Genomic DNA, 14,833 nt, shown 5'->3' with positions numbered 1-14,833 from the left:
ATCTGTGAGGAAATGTATTGACTAAAGGTAAAATGTTGATATCTGGATGTTTTATCACTGTCCAAAGGTTTTGCTGCACTGAAATTTGTACAAACTTTACTTTATTTATTTCTAATTTAAGGATCATCTGGTGCAACTTCTACCAAGCCAAAAACTAGTCAAGTTCCCATGAAAAAAGAAAAACTCCTAAATAAAAATGTTCTATTAGAGTGTCTGCAGAATACAAAAGCAGAAAACACTCACAGTGTTTTTGTAGCATACTATCTGTAAATCAAGAGATCATAAAAGAATACATGTGTATCCCTTTGGTATAATACAGATGAAAGTAAAATAAATCAGTAAGTATTAGCTTTTTACATTTTTCTGGTGGGAAATCACATTAAATAAAAGACCTTCAGGCATTTTAACATCAGCTCTTCTCTCCATGGATCTTCAGTGATGCAGTCTGTGTAGAAGCACTGAACACTTAAATCACCTGAATTTATGGACGTTAACATACAAACAATCATCTCCTGTTGGTTCAGTCTGCCAAGGACGCTTTGAATACTTGACTTGGCCAAACTCTAGCTCCGCTCTTTTCTCCAGTTGTTTCGCCTGCTGTTTCACGACCCTGAGATCAGCAAAGATTTCTTCCTGGTCATTTTCTTCCTCTGCAGAGTAGCAAGAAGGAGGGGTGGCTTTAAAAATAATCAATGAATGATTAACGGAATAGTTGCACTTTGTATGAAACTTCATTTTTGAGCTTTAGACTTTATGGTGGATTTTGTTAAGCTGTTGAGATTTTTTCTTTTTAAAGTTAACTGTGGCTGCTTAACAATATTTAAGTGACATATAACAGAAATATTGTATATTTATAAAAACAAAAAAAAAAGCAATTTGAGAAAAGGGAGTAAGGGAAAAGAATTTTTGTACCTTTTGCTTTGCTGTTTTGCTTTTTCCGTTGAGCACAGATTGCTGTTCCAACTACAACTAAGAAAATTATAAGTGTTGACAGAACACCGCTGATCAGTGGCAAATGTCCTAGTTCATAGAAAGAAGACATAACAAAAACGCATGATTAAGTCAATAAACATTAAATGAAGAAAGGAGAAAATAACATCAATGGATCTAGCTGTTTTTCAGTTTCCACTGTACCATGGGTCATTCCTCTTACCCATTGCAGTTTGTGTGGTTGTGGTAGGTTCACTTGTTGGTTCAATGCACAGGGTGTTATTGGCTTCATACACCCACCCTGATACTTGTGTCCCATTGACTGAAGTGCAGTTGATGAAAATGAAGCCTATGAGCAAAAAACAGATAATTTATCAAAATTGCAAAAGTGATATAATTGTCAAAGTTGTAACTATCACCTTTTTCGCTCACCACAGATAGATATCCTCTGTTCTTTGGAGACTTTACTAACAAGGTTTTTGACTGAGCAGACCAGATGTCCTGAGACGTGCTGTTTCAGAGTGATGATGTTAGTCTTAATATTTCCAGGAAGGAGCTCAGCATCTGTCAGTGTGCGTCCATCCAGAGTCCAGCTGTACTGAGGACTGTCCCCTCCCTCAGAGGAGCAGGACACCCTCATCTCTCCCTGGGACAGACACTCAGAGACCAGCAGGACAGAGAACACAGGAGCTGAGAGAAACACACACAGATGAATTTAGATTTTACATCAGAATCTGTGGAGATAATGTGGAGATATATAGCTTACCAAAACAATGTTAAATTGGTTGCTGTCATTTCCCAATAGGTGAAAAAATTTATCTTGAATAAACAACTGTAAAGTTTGCAGATCATTGCTTATACTCTCCCAATAGAGAACAGGGAATGCACAAACTATATGTATCTGAAATGTTGTGAGATATATAGATTACGAAAACAATGTATAATTTGCATCTATTAATCACTTATTATCACAACATTTACCTTGAAAAAACAACTGCAAAATCCGCTCGCCTGATGATGTTCCATCTGAATCAAAGGTTTGAAAGGTATATTTACCACTGTCTGTCCTGCTCAGGTTATTGATCCTAAATGTTCCATTACTAGGAAAAAAGACAGATCTATGTTTTATGGTATTAGAGAGAATCATTTTCTCTCTCACATCTAGTATTTTTAACAAATTCTTTAACAGTTGGTATCTAGGTATTTCTGAGGTGCTGTCCATCAGCTGGATGTCCACAGTTCCTCCCAAAGCTCCATAACACTGAGCTCCATCCTGTCTGCCATCACAGTGAGTTTCCACACCTGTAAATTTTGAAACATTAAAAAGAAAAACATTTGTGATTCTTTAGTTTCTGCCAAATAAGTCACAACAAAATTAATTAATAATATAATAATAATATAATAAATTAATATTTTCAGCAGACCCAAATTAATTGATGTGAAGACTTTTACCTATTAAAATGGGTTTTTTTTACCATGTTATTACTTAATACGAAATTGTTATTTTTGGATAATCCAGTGTTTTGATTAGCTGTGTATAAAATTAAGAAATGTATCAAGTTATTTTTAATAACACTACTGCCATTAGTACACGAGCTCTGATTATTTCACTCTAAATAGGTAGTTTTTCAAGGTGCAGGTAATAGAGCCTCAAGAGCACACAATTTTAATCGATAATATACTCCCAAAGTTACCACAGTAGTGTTTCTAACATTACAAATAGGTGAAGAACAAAGAAAAACAGTTAAACAGATCCTCCACAGTACAATCTGTTGGCACTTAAAACAACACTGAAATCATGTCTATGGAAGACCATTATAGTGAGCATAGTTGCTACTCTTCCTTTTTTCCAGAGTCACTGATACTTAAAGTGGTGAAAAGGCAAAAAACAAACTAAAGCTCTGCTCAAATGTTCACAAATTAAAGATGTAGCCAAAAAAGAAGAAAAGAAAAGAAATGCAAGAGCTTTTTTTTCTCAAGTATTAGTACAGTTCCTTTAACGCCCCTAAGGACAATGTCCAACTTCATGTACTGATTTAAAAAAATCGTATTGCTTCAAAACACATTGGTGATAAGCAATATATTATTAATTATCATTTTTTAATAAAATGCCACATGAAAAACCCAGAACAGCTTACCATGAGACACCCCCAGGAGAATCACCATAAATCCAACCACTGCTTTCATTGTTTGATGACATGCAGACAGCAGTTAATAGTCAGAAATGGCTCCTGATCAGCCTCTTTTAAAAAGCTCATCACATTAAAAACAGAAGCAAAACTAACATATTCATTACTTAGCAGAAATAAAAGGAACCTCACACAGCTTCCACAGACTTTTTTTTAATCATTACTCATACTGTCATTGGACTATTTTTTACATCTGTAACAAAATAACACTATCCTTCCCATGATGGCAGTAGACTAATAAAGTTTACTTTAGTGCAGTTTAACAGCAGTCATGTTTATATCTAATCTAAAGTGAATTCTTGTTATATCTTATTTTAGTTTAATTTTTAATTTGTTTTAGTATCTAATACATCATATTTACATCCACGAGGGAAGCAGACACTTTTGAACAGCTTTGAACATAAAAAAAGAATGAAGGATTGGTGTTTAGGATGATTGTTGGTTTCAGTGGTTGTTATTGTTGCCAAAATTAATTTCCAATGAGAGAAACATCTCATCGCTCATCCAAGTGACTTCTTCATTCTCAGCTGACTAAATGTTTCCTACCTTATAAATAGTACAGTTACATAGTGACCGAAATTACCACCATTGCCTAAGCCAAATGCCCAGTATCATGAGCACTGATCAACTGCCATTAGTACTATTCACGGAGAATCAGGAACTGCTGCAATCATCACAGCATTGTAAGAAGTGGCAGAGGTGTGGTCCCTGGGTCAGTTGCAGGGGAGGAGTGGAGCAGTGAGCTCACTTTGCAATAATATCACTTACAGTTGAACATAGAATATCTAGGAGGAGAAATATCTTAAAAGGTAGCATCCTGTTACAGTAACATACACAAATTCAGTGAGCAGAGGCAGTCTACATGGCTAGGTGCTTGGTTTTATACATCTGTGGCAATGAAACTGAAAACATCTAAATTCAAAGATTAAGAGGTGCATGAAGGGTACATTATACAGATTATTATTGTTTGTAGTCTTCTAATTCAGAACAGGGAATGCGCAAAATATATGTACCTGAAATTATGTACACTATATTATATAGATTACCAAAACAATGTTGCATTTACATCTATCAAAGGCTCCATTTCCCAACATTTACCTTGAAAAAGCCCACACGCCTGGTATTCTTCCATCTGAATCAAAGGTTGGAAGGATATTTTTACCACTGTCATTCCAGCTCAGGTTACTGATGCTAAATGTTCCATTACTGGGACAAAAGAGATACCTGTGTGCTATGCCATTAGAAATAACCTTATTATCTTTCACATTTAGTATTTTTGAAATAATTTTTCTAAGGTGCTGTTAAAAGATTTTGTGATGTTTTTCCTTATAATGTTTCATTTACTCATATGCTTATGTTAAGAAAGGCCTGAAAAGCACATAGTGTTCACATATCTTTATGTTTTGTCTTTGCTTCTTCTCACACACATACACATGAGCCCTGCAGTAATCGCTGACTCCTGTAAAAGTATCTTGCAGACACCCTTGGAAACAGGACCCAACTGGCTTCTGTTTTCCTCGAGATAGACAATACACTCACACACACACACACACACTGTGTCCTATACATGCCCAGATTGTCTGTTAAAGCCTGAAAAAACAGGGAATGTTGCGATGTATAAATAAAGCTGACTGCAAAGCCTCGGTGTGAGTATCACCCGATCACTCACCCGTGCGCACGTAGTTCTCTGAACAAAACTCTGACTGTTTCTGTATTCTTTCAATGTTTAAAAATGTCTTGCCACTGACATTTAATTGGTCCTTCGAGCCGGATGGTTTATTGATATTATTGTATCATCTAACTATTCACAGACGGAGCCACCGGATCCTGACGTCGTGACTACCTGCACTGCAACCACCGTTTCTAGCGAAGCGAGGAAAAGTCCAGAGTCGTACATTCGCCTACTGGCCAGTGTCATATACAGGTACACGACGCCAGGTTCTCGGTGACGCCGGGAAAAAGAACACAGCGCAACATTGAAGGTGAATATAAAGCAGCCAGAAACACTTTGCGTTGAATAATCGATTTTAGGCTGACACTGCTCAAAGTAGAAGGGTCCTGTGTGGACCGAAAAGGCAAAGGACAGACGTGTCCTATGTAACGTAAATGCTCGCCCGTGTAAGACGAAACAACCTGCCCTGTGTGGGCCCGTTTCGCGACATAAGTAAGGGTTGGAAGCCAGTATATCTCACGCTCGCCTGTGTAAGACGGATTAACACGCCCTGAGAGGCTCAATCCGCAGCAAAAAATAAAGGTTGGTAGCCAGAGAAACGAGAGTGTCAAATAAAAATAGGATTTTTCTAAGCGCGCTGAATGTTTGTTGAGGAGTAAGTGCTTCATTGAATAGGAGCTCTAGGCTCCTGCACTACTCCTAGTGTTTTCCTGTGAGTACTGAATGGTGAGGAAGAGAAAGGTTGCGCATCAACGCGTAAAATTAAGTCCGCCCTGAATTTAGTTCAGGGTAGAAGGCTGACTTGATAAACCTCCTCTGACTCTAGTACCAGAACGTCTCACAGTGTGTGCTGGCAGTATTAATAAATATTGTATCGACTAAATAAAATTGAAATGGGTAACGAAGCTTCAAAACTCACTGCTGACGAGCAGTGGTTAGAGAAAGAATGTCCAGGCGCCGGACAAATTAGTGCATGTAGATGGAGAAATCCAAAAGAAAACTAAATGTCCTACATGGGAGGGACAATGTAGCCCCTCCGCATTTACTAAATTAAAAGAAACCCTCCAAGCGGAAATAAATACTGAAAATAATCCTAAAAGAAACCAAAGAGTACATAAGAGCTGTAATATTTTAAAGCATGGAAAGAGGAATGAAGTGGAATAAACAAAAGGTTAAATTAAAATAGAGTTTATCTAATGTATTCAAATTAATAATAGGAAGGATAACAACCTGTGTACTGGTATTAACAATGAAATATAGTTGGCATGACGAACGTGCCTAGAATGAATAGAATGCATAAATCCAGATAATTCACACGAAAGTATATCAAATGAAAAAGAAAAATCCATAAGGTATATTATGGCTGTGTCATTGTTCAGCCAAGGAAAGTGTGTCTCCAGCTTGGGTGGGGGTGAAACTGCAGATCACCCCCAGCCCTCGATGGATACATAATAAAATATATATATGAAATATTATAATAGACGATTGTATATTTGTAGTATAGTAGTATATTGTAATATACTATTGTTAAAAGTGTCTGAATCAAGCTTAAGGTTTGCTCAAACTCAGTATAATGATATATGAGATGAAGAAAATAAGGAAAATACCAAATCTAATCAAGTGCATAGAGACGCTTGACCTGCTTGTAAACCTGTCATCTTAGATGAGTTTTTGTTAAGATGAAGAGCAAACCTATACTAACAACTAATAAGCCAAACCCTGTATACAACAGCTAAAGCTACAGGTTTGAGAAGTTGAATTAAATATATGGTCACTGCTAAGCTGATGAGTAGGTTACACATTTTTTAGAGCAGGGGCTGCATAAGAACACATCAGAGGGAGGGAAACAGAGCTATTAAAGCTCAAACATGAAGCTGTCTGTGAGCTCAGTTTTTCCCCCATGCTTCTGATTTGTCTTTGGCAGCAGCCTTTTTGCATCCTGACTCGTGTGTAAAGCGTTCAAGCCATCAGTCATTGTTTTTGTTTTGTTTTGTTTTTTGTTTTGTTGGGTTGAAAAATGAATAAATCAGTGATCATACTTGTGGATCACAGTGGCACATAATGATTAGGCATATGGTTTACTAATGCAGATGTAATAACTTTATTCTAAAATTCAAGGAGAACAAACAAGAACAACATCTTCAGTTGTGTCTTGTTGTCGTTCTCTGTGTAGTGTGCTGAGTTTTGTTTTTTGTTTCTTTCTTTCTTTCTTTCTGTTTTTTGAAATGTTGCCTGAGTGATGAGTACTGTAACTTCTGAAGTAGCTCTCACCATGCGTCCTTGATGATGATAAGCCCAGAGCCAGCTGAGAGCTGGGTTGTCTGTTTTTTGTTTTGAAATGTAATTTTGTGTTTCTCAGCAAGGAACAACTACAATTTCATTTTCTGTTTTTGAGAAAGGAGAATTTAAAATAATAGTAATAATAATAATAATAAAACAAAGAGTGATGTTTTGTTTAAGTGATGAAGACAGCTAATACTGCAAAATACCATTTAGTGCATGATCTGCGAGCAATAAATGAAATCATCTTATTTATTTTTAAATAAACTCCAATCATGGAGACCTGAAGTCACATGCTTAGGGCACACCCTCTCAGGTGAAGGCAGAAAGCTACTAAACAAAAGAAAAGAAGCCGTACATAATGCGCCACAGCCACAAAACTAAGCAGCTGGACTTACAACAACAACAACCTGAAAATGTCAACAGGGCTGCAGAAAAGCGATCTTATGCAGCGGAGACGGAGAGCGTTAAAACCAAGGCCCGTTTCACTACATGGGGGAAAAAATCCCCAGACAGCTTCAGCTGACAGAGCTGAGACGAGACGCCTGCCAAGCCGAATGACAAGTAAGGCCGAGCAAAAGAATGCTGACCTTAACAATTCTGCATTAACACTGTGCAGGACAGTGATGGACCAACACGGCAGCAAAAAGGGCGTGCCAGAGACAGGAGGAGCAACTGAGGTCGAATGGACAAAACACAGAAGAAGATGCAGTTTTCACCTGCGGTGAGCATGGACACTGGAGAAAAGGACTGTCCCAATTGAGGTCAGAACCAGGACAGACTGAACTTTGGACAGCAGCAATGGTGGCAAGCGGACTGAAAAGGAGGAGGGCAGGACCCCAGAGCACGCTTCAGGCTGTGGTTTACCCAGAACACCAGAACAGGAAAGTGATGAACACACACACATCTACATACACTGACTCAGAATGGAGAGAAACACACACATGAACACATGTGCACTCGTTGATAGAGGGAGAAATGGCACACACACACGCTTATGCACTGAAGAATGCTTTGCTCGCAAATGCTTGTGCTGACATGCAAAATGCTGCACACAAACATCCCAATACATAATTTTTATGAGAAGCAATTGATTACTTAAAATGTGTTTTATGTCACCCAGAGGATATTTATGTAGATTTAAGGAACAAGGTCTAAAATTGTCCGGTTATGAAAACAATGTCTGTGCGTGAGGTCTGTTTATGGCTCAAGGTCTTGATTGAATTGTCTATTGTGCTACACATTTTGTAAATGAAGTAATATCAAAAGTCTCTGAAGCACTGGGCTTCAGTATAAAACATCACTTCTCATATCACCCGCAGAGTACCCATTACAAGCGAACCGTTAGAAAACAAAGAAATAGTTTTGAACAATCAACTGCCAGATGACTCTCTTCCAGTCTCTTCCAGGTTGAAACCAGGAGATTGGATCCTGATAAAAGTGCTCCAGAGGAAAAAGTGGAGCTCCCCGAGGTGGGAAGGACCCTACCAAGTCCTCCTGGCCACACCAACAGCCTGCAAAATTGCTGAACGCCCCTCCTGGATTCATCAGAGCCACTGTAAAAAAGTGAGCGACAGTCCACACTAAGACGCCAGCACCCCTGCCTGTTAGTGATCTGGGAGGTGGAGAGAGGGCTGTTTGGGTAAATCCCGCCCTTGTTCTTCTCGCCCCTAGTCTACTCACTCACAGGACCAGGTGTGTTCGGTCATCATGAAGACCCTACTCGTTCTGGTGGCCAGTGTCACAATTCTGTTGGGACTGCTGTCACTGATTTCAGAAGAAGAAGGACAAGATTGACACATGACACAATACATCCAGACGACATGACACAAGATCACAACCACCCATGGATGAACAATGCCTGGTACCGTTATGTGTACAACTCCACAAGAGACAGAAACTATTACATCTGTTCGCACATGCCTCTTAATGCAAAACACCTGATAATGTGCATTCCACCAACATGTCTGACGCACTGAACACGCTACGTCAGCTCAGACGAGTACAGCAGCAAGATTACACACACAACACCGAGGACTGGCTCACATGGCTGTTTAGCGGGTCATGGAAGTCATTACACACAAAAGGACTAACATTCGTTGGAATGCTCCTTATGCTACTTTGCTTATTTTCCACATGTGTACTGCCTTGTATTCGGAGTATGATAAGCAAAATGTTTACTGTAAGCTTATGTTGCATTATCTCAAAATGAACAAGCTCAAGAAGAGGTACAAGTTGAAGAAGATGATTTTTAAGCACTAAACTGTGTGAACCCAATAAAGTCGATCATGTACGTTTTCACAAAATGATACTCTAGTTGAAAATGCTTCTGCAAGTAACTAGTAGTTGAAGTACATAAATATATATGAACAACAGCAGGGAATGTTAAAAGATTTTGTGATGTTTTTCCTTATAATGTTTCATTTACTCATATGCTTATGTTAAGAAAGGCCTGAAAAGCACATAGTGTTCACATATCTTTATGTTTTGTCTTTGCTTCTTCTCACACACATACACATGAGCCCTGCAGTAATCGCTGACTCCTGTAAAAGTATCTTGCAGACACCCTTGGAAACAGGACCCAACTGGCTTCTGTTTTCCTCGAGATAGACAATACACTCACACACACACACACACACACTGTGTCCTATACATGCCCAGATTGTCTGTTAAAGCCTGAAAAAACAGGGAATGTTGCGATGTATAAATAAAGCTGACTGCAAAGCCTCGGTGTGAGTATCACCCGATCACTCACCCGTGCGCACGTAGTTCTCTGAACAAAACTCTGACTGTTTCTGTATTCTTTCAATGTTTAAAAATGTCTTGCCACTGACAGGTGCTATTCATTAGCTGAACATCCAAGGCTCCATAACACTGAGCTCCATTCTCCATTCACACTAATTTTCCACACCTGCAAATGAAAAAGTCAACAGAAGCAAAATTATATCAAATTTTAGTGGTTAGTCAATACCAGAAGGGCTGTGGCAGCATTTGCAAATGTTAACATAAAACAGAAATAGATTTTTTTATGTGGATATTGTTTGTCTGTTTCACTGAAGCTACAGCATGGCTGTGTTTACTTAATGAGGCATTAATATTTAAATTAAAGCAAGCAACATTCAGAGAAAGTATTCAACACATTTTTAGCTGAATTTAGGTTTTTTCAAATGTATCTAATTGACTGTACTGATTCCTGTGGCTTCGAAACATATTAACATGTACAAGTATTAAGTATTAATGAAGGAACACATGAAAGAAGTGTAGTAGCTCACCATGAGAGACTCCAAGAAACATCAACAACAGTCCAACTACAGCTTCCATTTCTCCTCACTGTTCAGAATGTGTTGATCCAGCCAGCATCCTTTTCCCTTTTGAAGTTTCCTTTAACTGCATCTTCATGTTAAATATGCAGTTGAAGTAAGTATAGGATCAATTGTGGTGTGTGTACTGCTCTGATTACACTGCAGCCCCAGTGTGTCCTGGTAGCGATCAGCCTGAGAGCAGAACGGTTGAAAATGTCGATGTCAGGTTATGATGAATTGGTTCTAGTTTTTTACTTTTCATACGCTGAGAGGACAAAAGAAAGTGACATTGTTTTTAGTTCCACTTTTAGCCTTCAAGAAAAAAAGAATCAGGGGGGACGGACTGAGAATAATAGAGGAAACCATTTTTCATGTATACTACAAGAGGTTTTAAGACTAAATTTAACTCCTAAAATATCCACTTTTAGGAAAAAGTGTTCAATCACAGAAATATGTTTAAGTGACAAAATAAGTATGAGATCAGTTATGGTTTTGTATTTTTAATCTCTAAACTCTCTCTAAAGTAAAATAAATAAATAATAATAAACAGAAATGGTCAGATAAGCAGGTGTGCTGGGCACTAAGTGTTTACACGCACCATGTGCTACTGTTTCATTTCATATTTAAAATCTTTGATTAATGAAGAATATACACAAAATTATAAAATATGCTTTTGGCATGTAGTAATTTGATGTGAAAGAAATACAATTAAACAGATTCTCAACATTTCAGTCCAAAGCAAGCACAAAATTCTTTTCATGACAAAAAATCCCATAAAGTGCCATGATAGCATAATGTGTTTACATGAGAAAAGTACAGAACAAGAAGAATTTTTGTTGAAACCAAAGAACAAAACTAAAGAACAGACCAACAGTCGCGTTTCAAATAATGAAAATACCTCATTGCCTTTTTTACTTTAGTTGCATATTGATTGAAGAATTTCTCTGTTATTTTATATATAATTTAATCATTTTTGCCTGCTGAAGTATTTCTGTCCAATGTATTGCCTATAGTAGGACATAAAAGGGCAAATTCAATGCCATGACATAATTAAAACAACAGCTACTGGACAAATTAACCTAAAAAGCTCCTGCCATCTCAACCAAAGTAACTAGTGCTGATCCTTTCCTGTTAAAGCGTAAAAGTGTAAAAACTTGAATGCAATGCCTTTATGAACCAGTAGAGAGAAACCTCACACCTACCAATATGTTTGTCCAGAAGTTAAAAGTAATGTTGTTATATTGTTTACATAGCACTAGGGTCTCTCTTCTTCATAGCATCATTTCTAGTGCAAAATCATAACTAATGATTCTGTTTGACCTATTTTTAAGCGCAGAAATACATGTTTCTGTTTTTGACATACAGTATTTCCACAGATTCAATCATAATCATATGAAGGTCCTCTTGTTTGACAGTAAGTTGAGTTATGTGCGCTGTATAAGAATTAGATTTGACCTACATTTTACCTTAAAAAACAGCGAACATATAAATATAACAATAACGTCAAAGTTTTTAAAAAAAATTAAATTATTAATCGTAATTATTCATTAACACCACTTACAAAGTGGTGAAATAAATTGGAGAAAGCTTTTGTGTCATGTCATAATTCACTCTGTCAACTTCATTAAAACAATGACAATGTTCTTCAGTTGCATGAGAAAATAGACGTGTGAAACAATGTAGAAGTTTGAAAATATTTTAGCAACACTGAGAGCTTCAGTTTCACCCTGAGGTCTCACCATATGAGGAGATATGTTCATTTTACACCGCTACTATATGAAGGAAGTGAAACGCAGACAATGGTCAACATACAAGCTGCAGGGACACGTGCAGCTTTCCCACAAAGAGTCCATCTTCATTTTATCCAGTCAGTGTCCCTAGAGTCAGATCCACACTGATGAATATGCAGCCCTGTTAGTTATAATTAAAACAGTTATATTTATTTTCAAACTTTTTTAAGTTCATTCAAAGACACTAAAATGATAAAGCCAAAAAACACAAGGTTTGATATATCTTTTAATATATTTCTAACTACGAACTCACTGAAAAAGACTTTTCCCATTCATTTACAAAGTTTTTATTGTTATTTAAGGAATTTTGAATCAGGATAATATACATGACTGTATATTCTTATCTGGTCTCCAAAATATGATTACAAAGCTGCAAGCATAACATTTTTAAATTGTTTTTGATACAATATGAAACTTCCACAGTCACTTCCTAACTGTTTTCATTTTCATCGATCCTCAGTTCAGTGTCCGGTGCCGATGATGAGGGAGGTCAGCTCACTAAAACTCAGACTCACACTTAAGGTTTATGTTCTCTGTTTCACACATGAGGCTGTGAAAGAAAAAAAAAAACAATTATAGCAAAACAAAGTCTTTTACAATTACCCATCAAATTATGGCATTCACTGAAATTATGTAATTGTATATCAACCTCTTTTGATCATGGGCCGTCTTGTTAGAAGTCTTCTTAAGATGCTTCAGTTCCCTATACACAACACAGCATGACACTGCTATCAGGGGAGATCCCAGTGCAGCAAAGACTATCCTCAGGTAAGGAAAGCTGTGTGCTGAGAGAAGAGAACACAGTGATAATTATAAGTACAGTACTTACAATTTATTCAAGTGTAATTTTTGGTAAGACTTGTTATTAATATGGTTAACTAACTCTAAATATATAAACGCTTGGGCACAAACCCCACACACTGGGTACCCTTAACCCTTGTTTCTGAAGGTGCAGGGTTGTGAGTTGATGTATTTTACGTCAATCTTTTCCTAAAACTAATCAAGTAACTTTAGTGACTAAACTAAATAAAGAGATGGTGAAAGAAAACTGGAACAATGGGGGAAAACACTCAAACATGTAGCATGGCCCTCCAGGTTCCTCCTCCACCCTGCCTGTCTACCCATGAGCTCAAGAAACTTCTACAATATTTATAGATGCTGTAGACAGAGTTTATTAACATTGTTTTAACATTACTATTAAGTTATAACAACAGTTTAGATAATGTTTACAAATATATACATTTTTTGTGAACATTATAATTTTTATTGAATAAAAATTAACTTAAAAGTACTTGACTATGGCTTTACTAACTTATTAACCAAGGTATCATGAAGAATTACCTACCTTTTTATTTGACTTTGACTACAATGAAAACTCAAAGTTAATGTAAAATATGTTGTCAACCCTGTTTGCAACATAGAAGATCCCAATATGAAACAGGTCATCATCTGACCTGACCCGGTTCCTGAACACATCACACCTTGTGATGAAAACCAAACAAAGGCTCTTATTCCCCAGGAAGCTGAAACGGACTGGACTCTCTTCTCTGCCTCTTATGAACTTCTACAGAGTGACAACAGAAAGTGTCCCCTGTCTTAGTATGACGGTGTGCTTTTAATAGTGTCTTCTTTGATCTTATATGTGTGTGTGTGTGTGTATATATATATATATGTGTGTGTGTGTGTGTGTGTGTGTGTGTGTGTGTGTGTGTGTGTGTGTGTGTGTACAGCATATATATGTATATAGGGTGTGTATGTATAAAGGGTGAGCTAAGTGTCCCTTCTCTTCTGTGCCGAGAGCTACCAAACAAGATTCCGTTGTGTGAACACATAATGACAATAAAAGGATTCTTCTTCTTCTATTATAATGCATACATGTCACAGGTTAATATGGTCATATAGTGCAGCCAAGAATATCCCGTCACCAAGTGGAAAGTTTCAGTGTGCCTTTAAAGTTTAGGTGGTAGTTACTGGGAAATTACAGATGATTAAATCATAAAAACCAATAGCAGCCCACGTGTGGCTAAATAACCAAAAATACCTCTACATAGACAAATACTATATCAGCATATAATGTTCACTGTACACTTGCATCTTTCTTTCCATATGTTTTTTTCCATTTCTGCTTCTATCATTTGTTGCACAACTGATGTGTACTGTGTTTAACAGATCTACTGCCACATGATGCTTACATGTCTGATTATCTTTATGATAACATCAACACTATTCAATAAAGAGTAACTTACATAACATGCTTTCAACTTTGTCATTGCCTTTAACATCCAGGGTGAAATTAATGTTTTTCTCTCGGACTCCACCTGAATTAAAGACCTCAATGCTGTAATGACCTGAATCATTCCTCCTCAGGTTTGTGATCTTGAGTGTCCCATTCTTGATTATAAACTGTAGTCTGTTGTTAAATTCTTTGTCTATTGTTATTGTTTCTTTCTTCAGATTGAACACAATTATATTCACGGTGGGAAGCATCTTCAAACATGTCACTTCACGGCCACTAGCATCAGTCATCGCTTGGACATACACAGTTCCTTTAAGAAGAGGAGAGCACGGACATGTGCTCGTCCTGAGGTCACAAGTGGTCTCATCAACTGGAATGAGAGCTGGAAAAAACACATTTAATAGAACATGAGGTGAAATAATTCACACTACAAA

At 37.2% G+C, this 14,833-nt stretch overlaps 1 protein-coding gene across 2 annotated transcripts; it reads right to left on the bottom strand.

Moving 5' to 3' along the window:
- Window positions 1-265: 265 nt before the first annotated feature.
- Window positions 266-3,135, bottom strand: LOC134636994 (T-cell surface antigen CD2-like). Of its 2 annotated transcripts, none has more exons than XM_063487302.1 (6): window positions 3,069-3,135; window positions 1,912-2,232; window positions 1,363-1,620; window positions 1,154-1,279; window positions 913-1,020; window positions 266-677 (listed from the first exon to the last, which is right to left on the bottom strand). In XM_063487302.1, exons 1-6 carry the CDS (start codon window positions 3,115-3,117, stop codon window positions 472-474), a joined length of 1,068 nt encoding a protein of 355 aa, XP_063343372.1. In that variant the 5' UTR covers window positions 3,118-3,135; the 3' UTR covers window positions 266-471. The 2 variants fall into 2 exon arrangements, with proteins under 2 accessions (XP_063343372.1, XP_063343381.1); XM_063487311.1 differs by having other exon boundaries at window positions 266-650.
- Window positions 3,136-14,833: the final 11,698 nt, after the last annotated feature.

Source organism: Pelmatolapia mariae, linkage group LG2 (genome assembly GCF_036321145.2).
Source record: "Pelmatolapia mariae isolate MD_Pm_ZW linkage group LG2, Pm_UMD_F_2, whole genome shotgun sequence".
Lineage (NCBI taxonomy): Eukaryota > Metazoa > Chordata > Actinopteri > Cichliformes > Cichlidae > Pelmatolapia > Pelmatolapia mariae.
This window is presented reverse-complemented; position numbering and strand designations above follow the sequence as displayed.

What these genes read in the sequence shown, in the direction of transcription:
- LOC134636994 (XM_063487302.1), bottom strand. Translation starts at nt 3,117, where the DNA reads ATGAAAGCAGTGGTTGGATTTATGGTGATTCTCCTGGGGGTGTCTCAT. An exon ending in TTTGCAGTTGTTTTTTCAAG is followed by an intron (nt 1,621 to 1,911) that starts GTAAATGTTGTG and finishes TGTTTCTCTCAG; the next exon opens with CTCCTGTGTTCTCTGTCCTG. An exon ending in AACCACACAAACTGCAATGG is followed by an intron (nt 1,021 to 1,153) that starts GTAAGAGGAATG and finishes TCTATGAACTAG; the next exon opens with GACATTTGCCACTGATCAGC.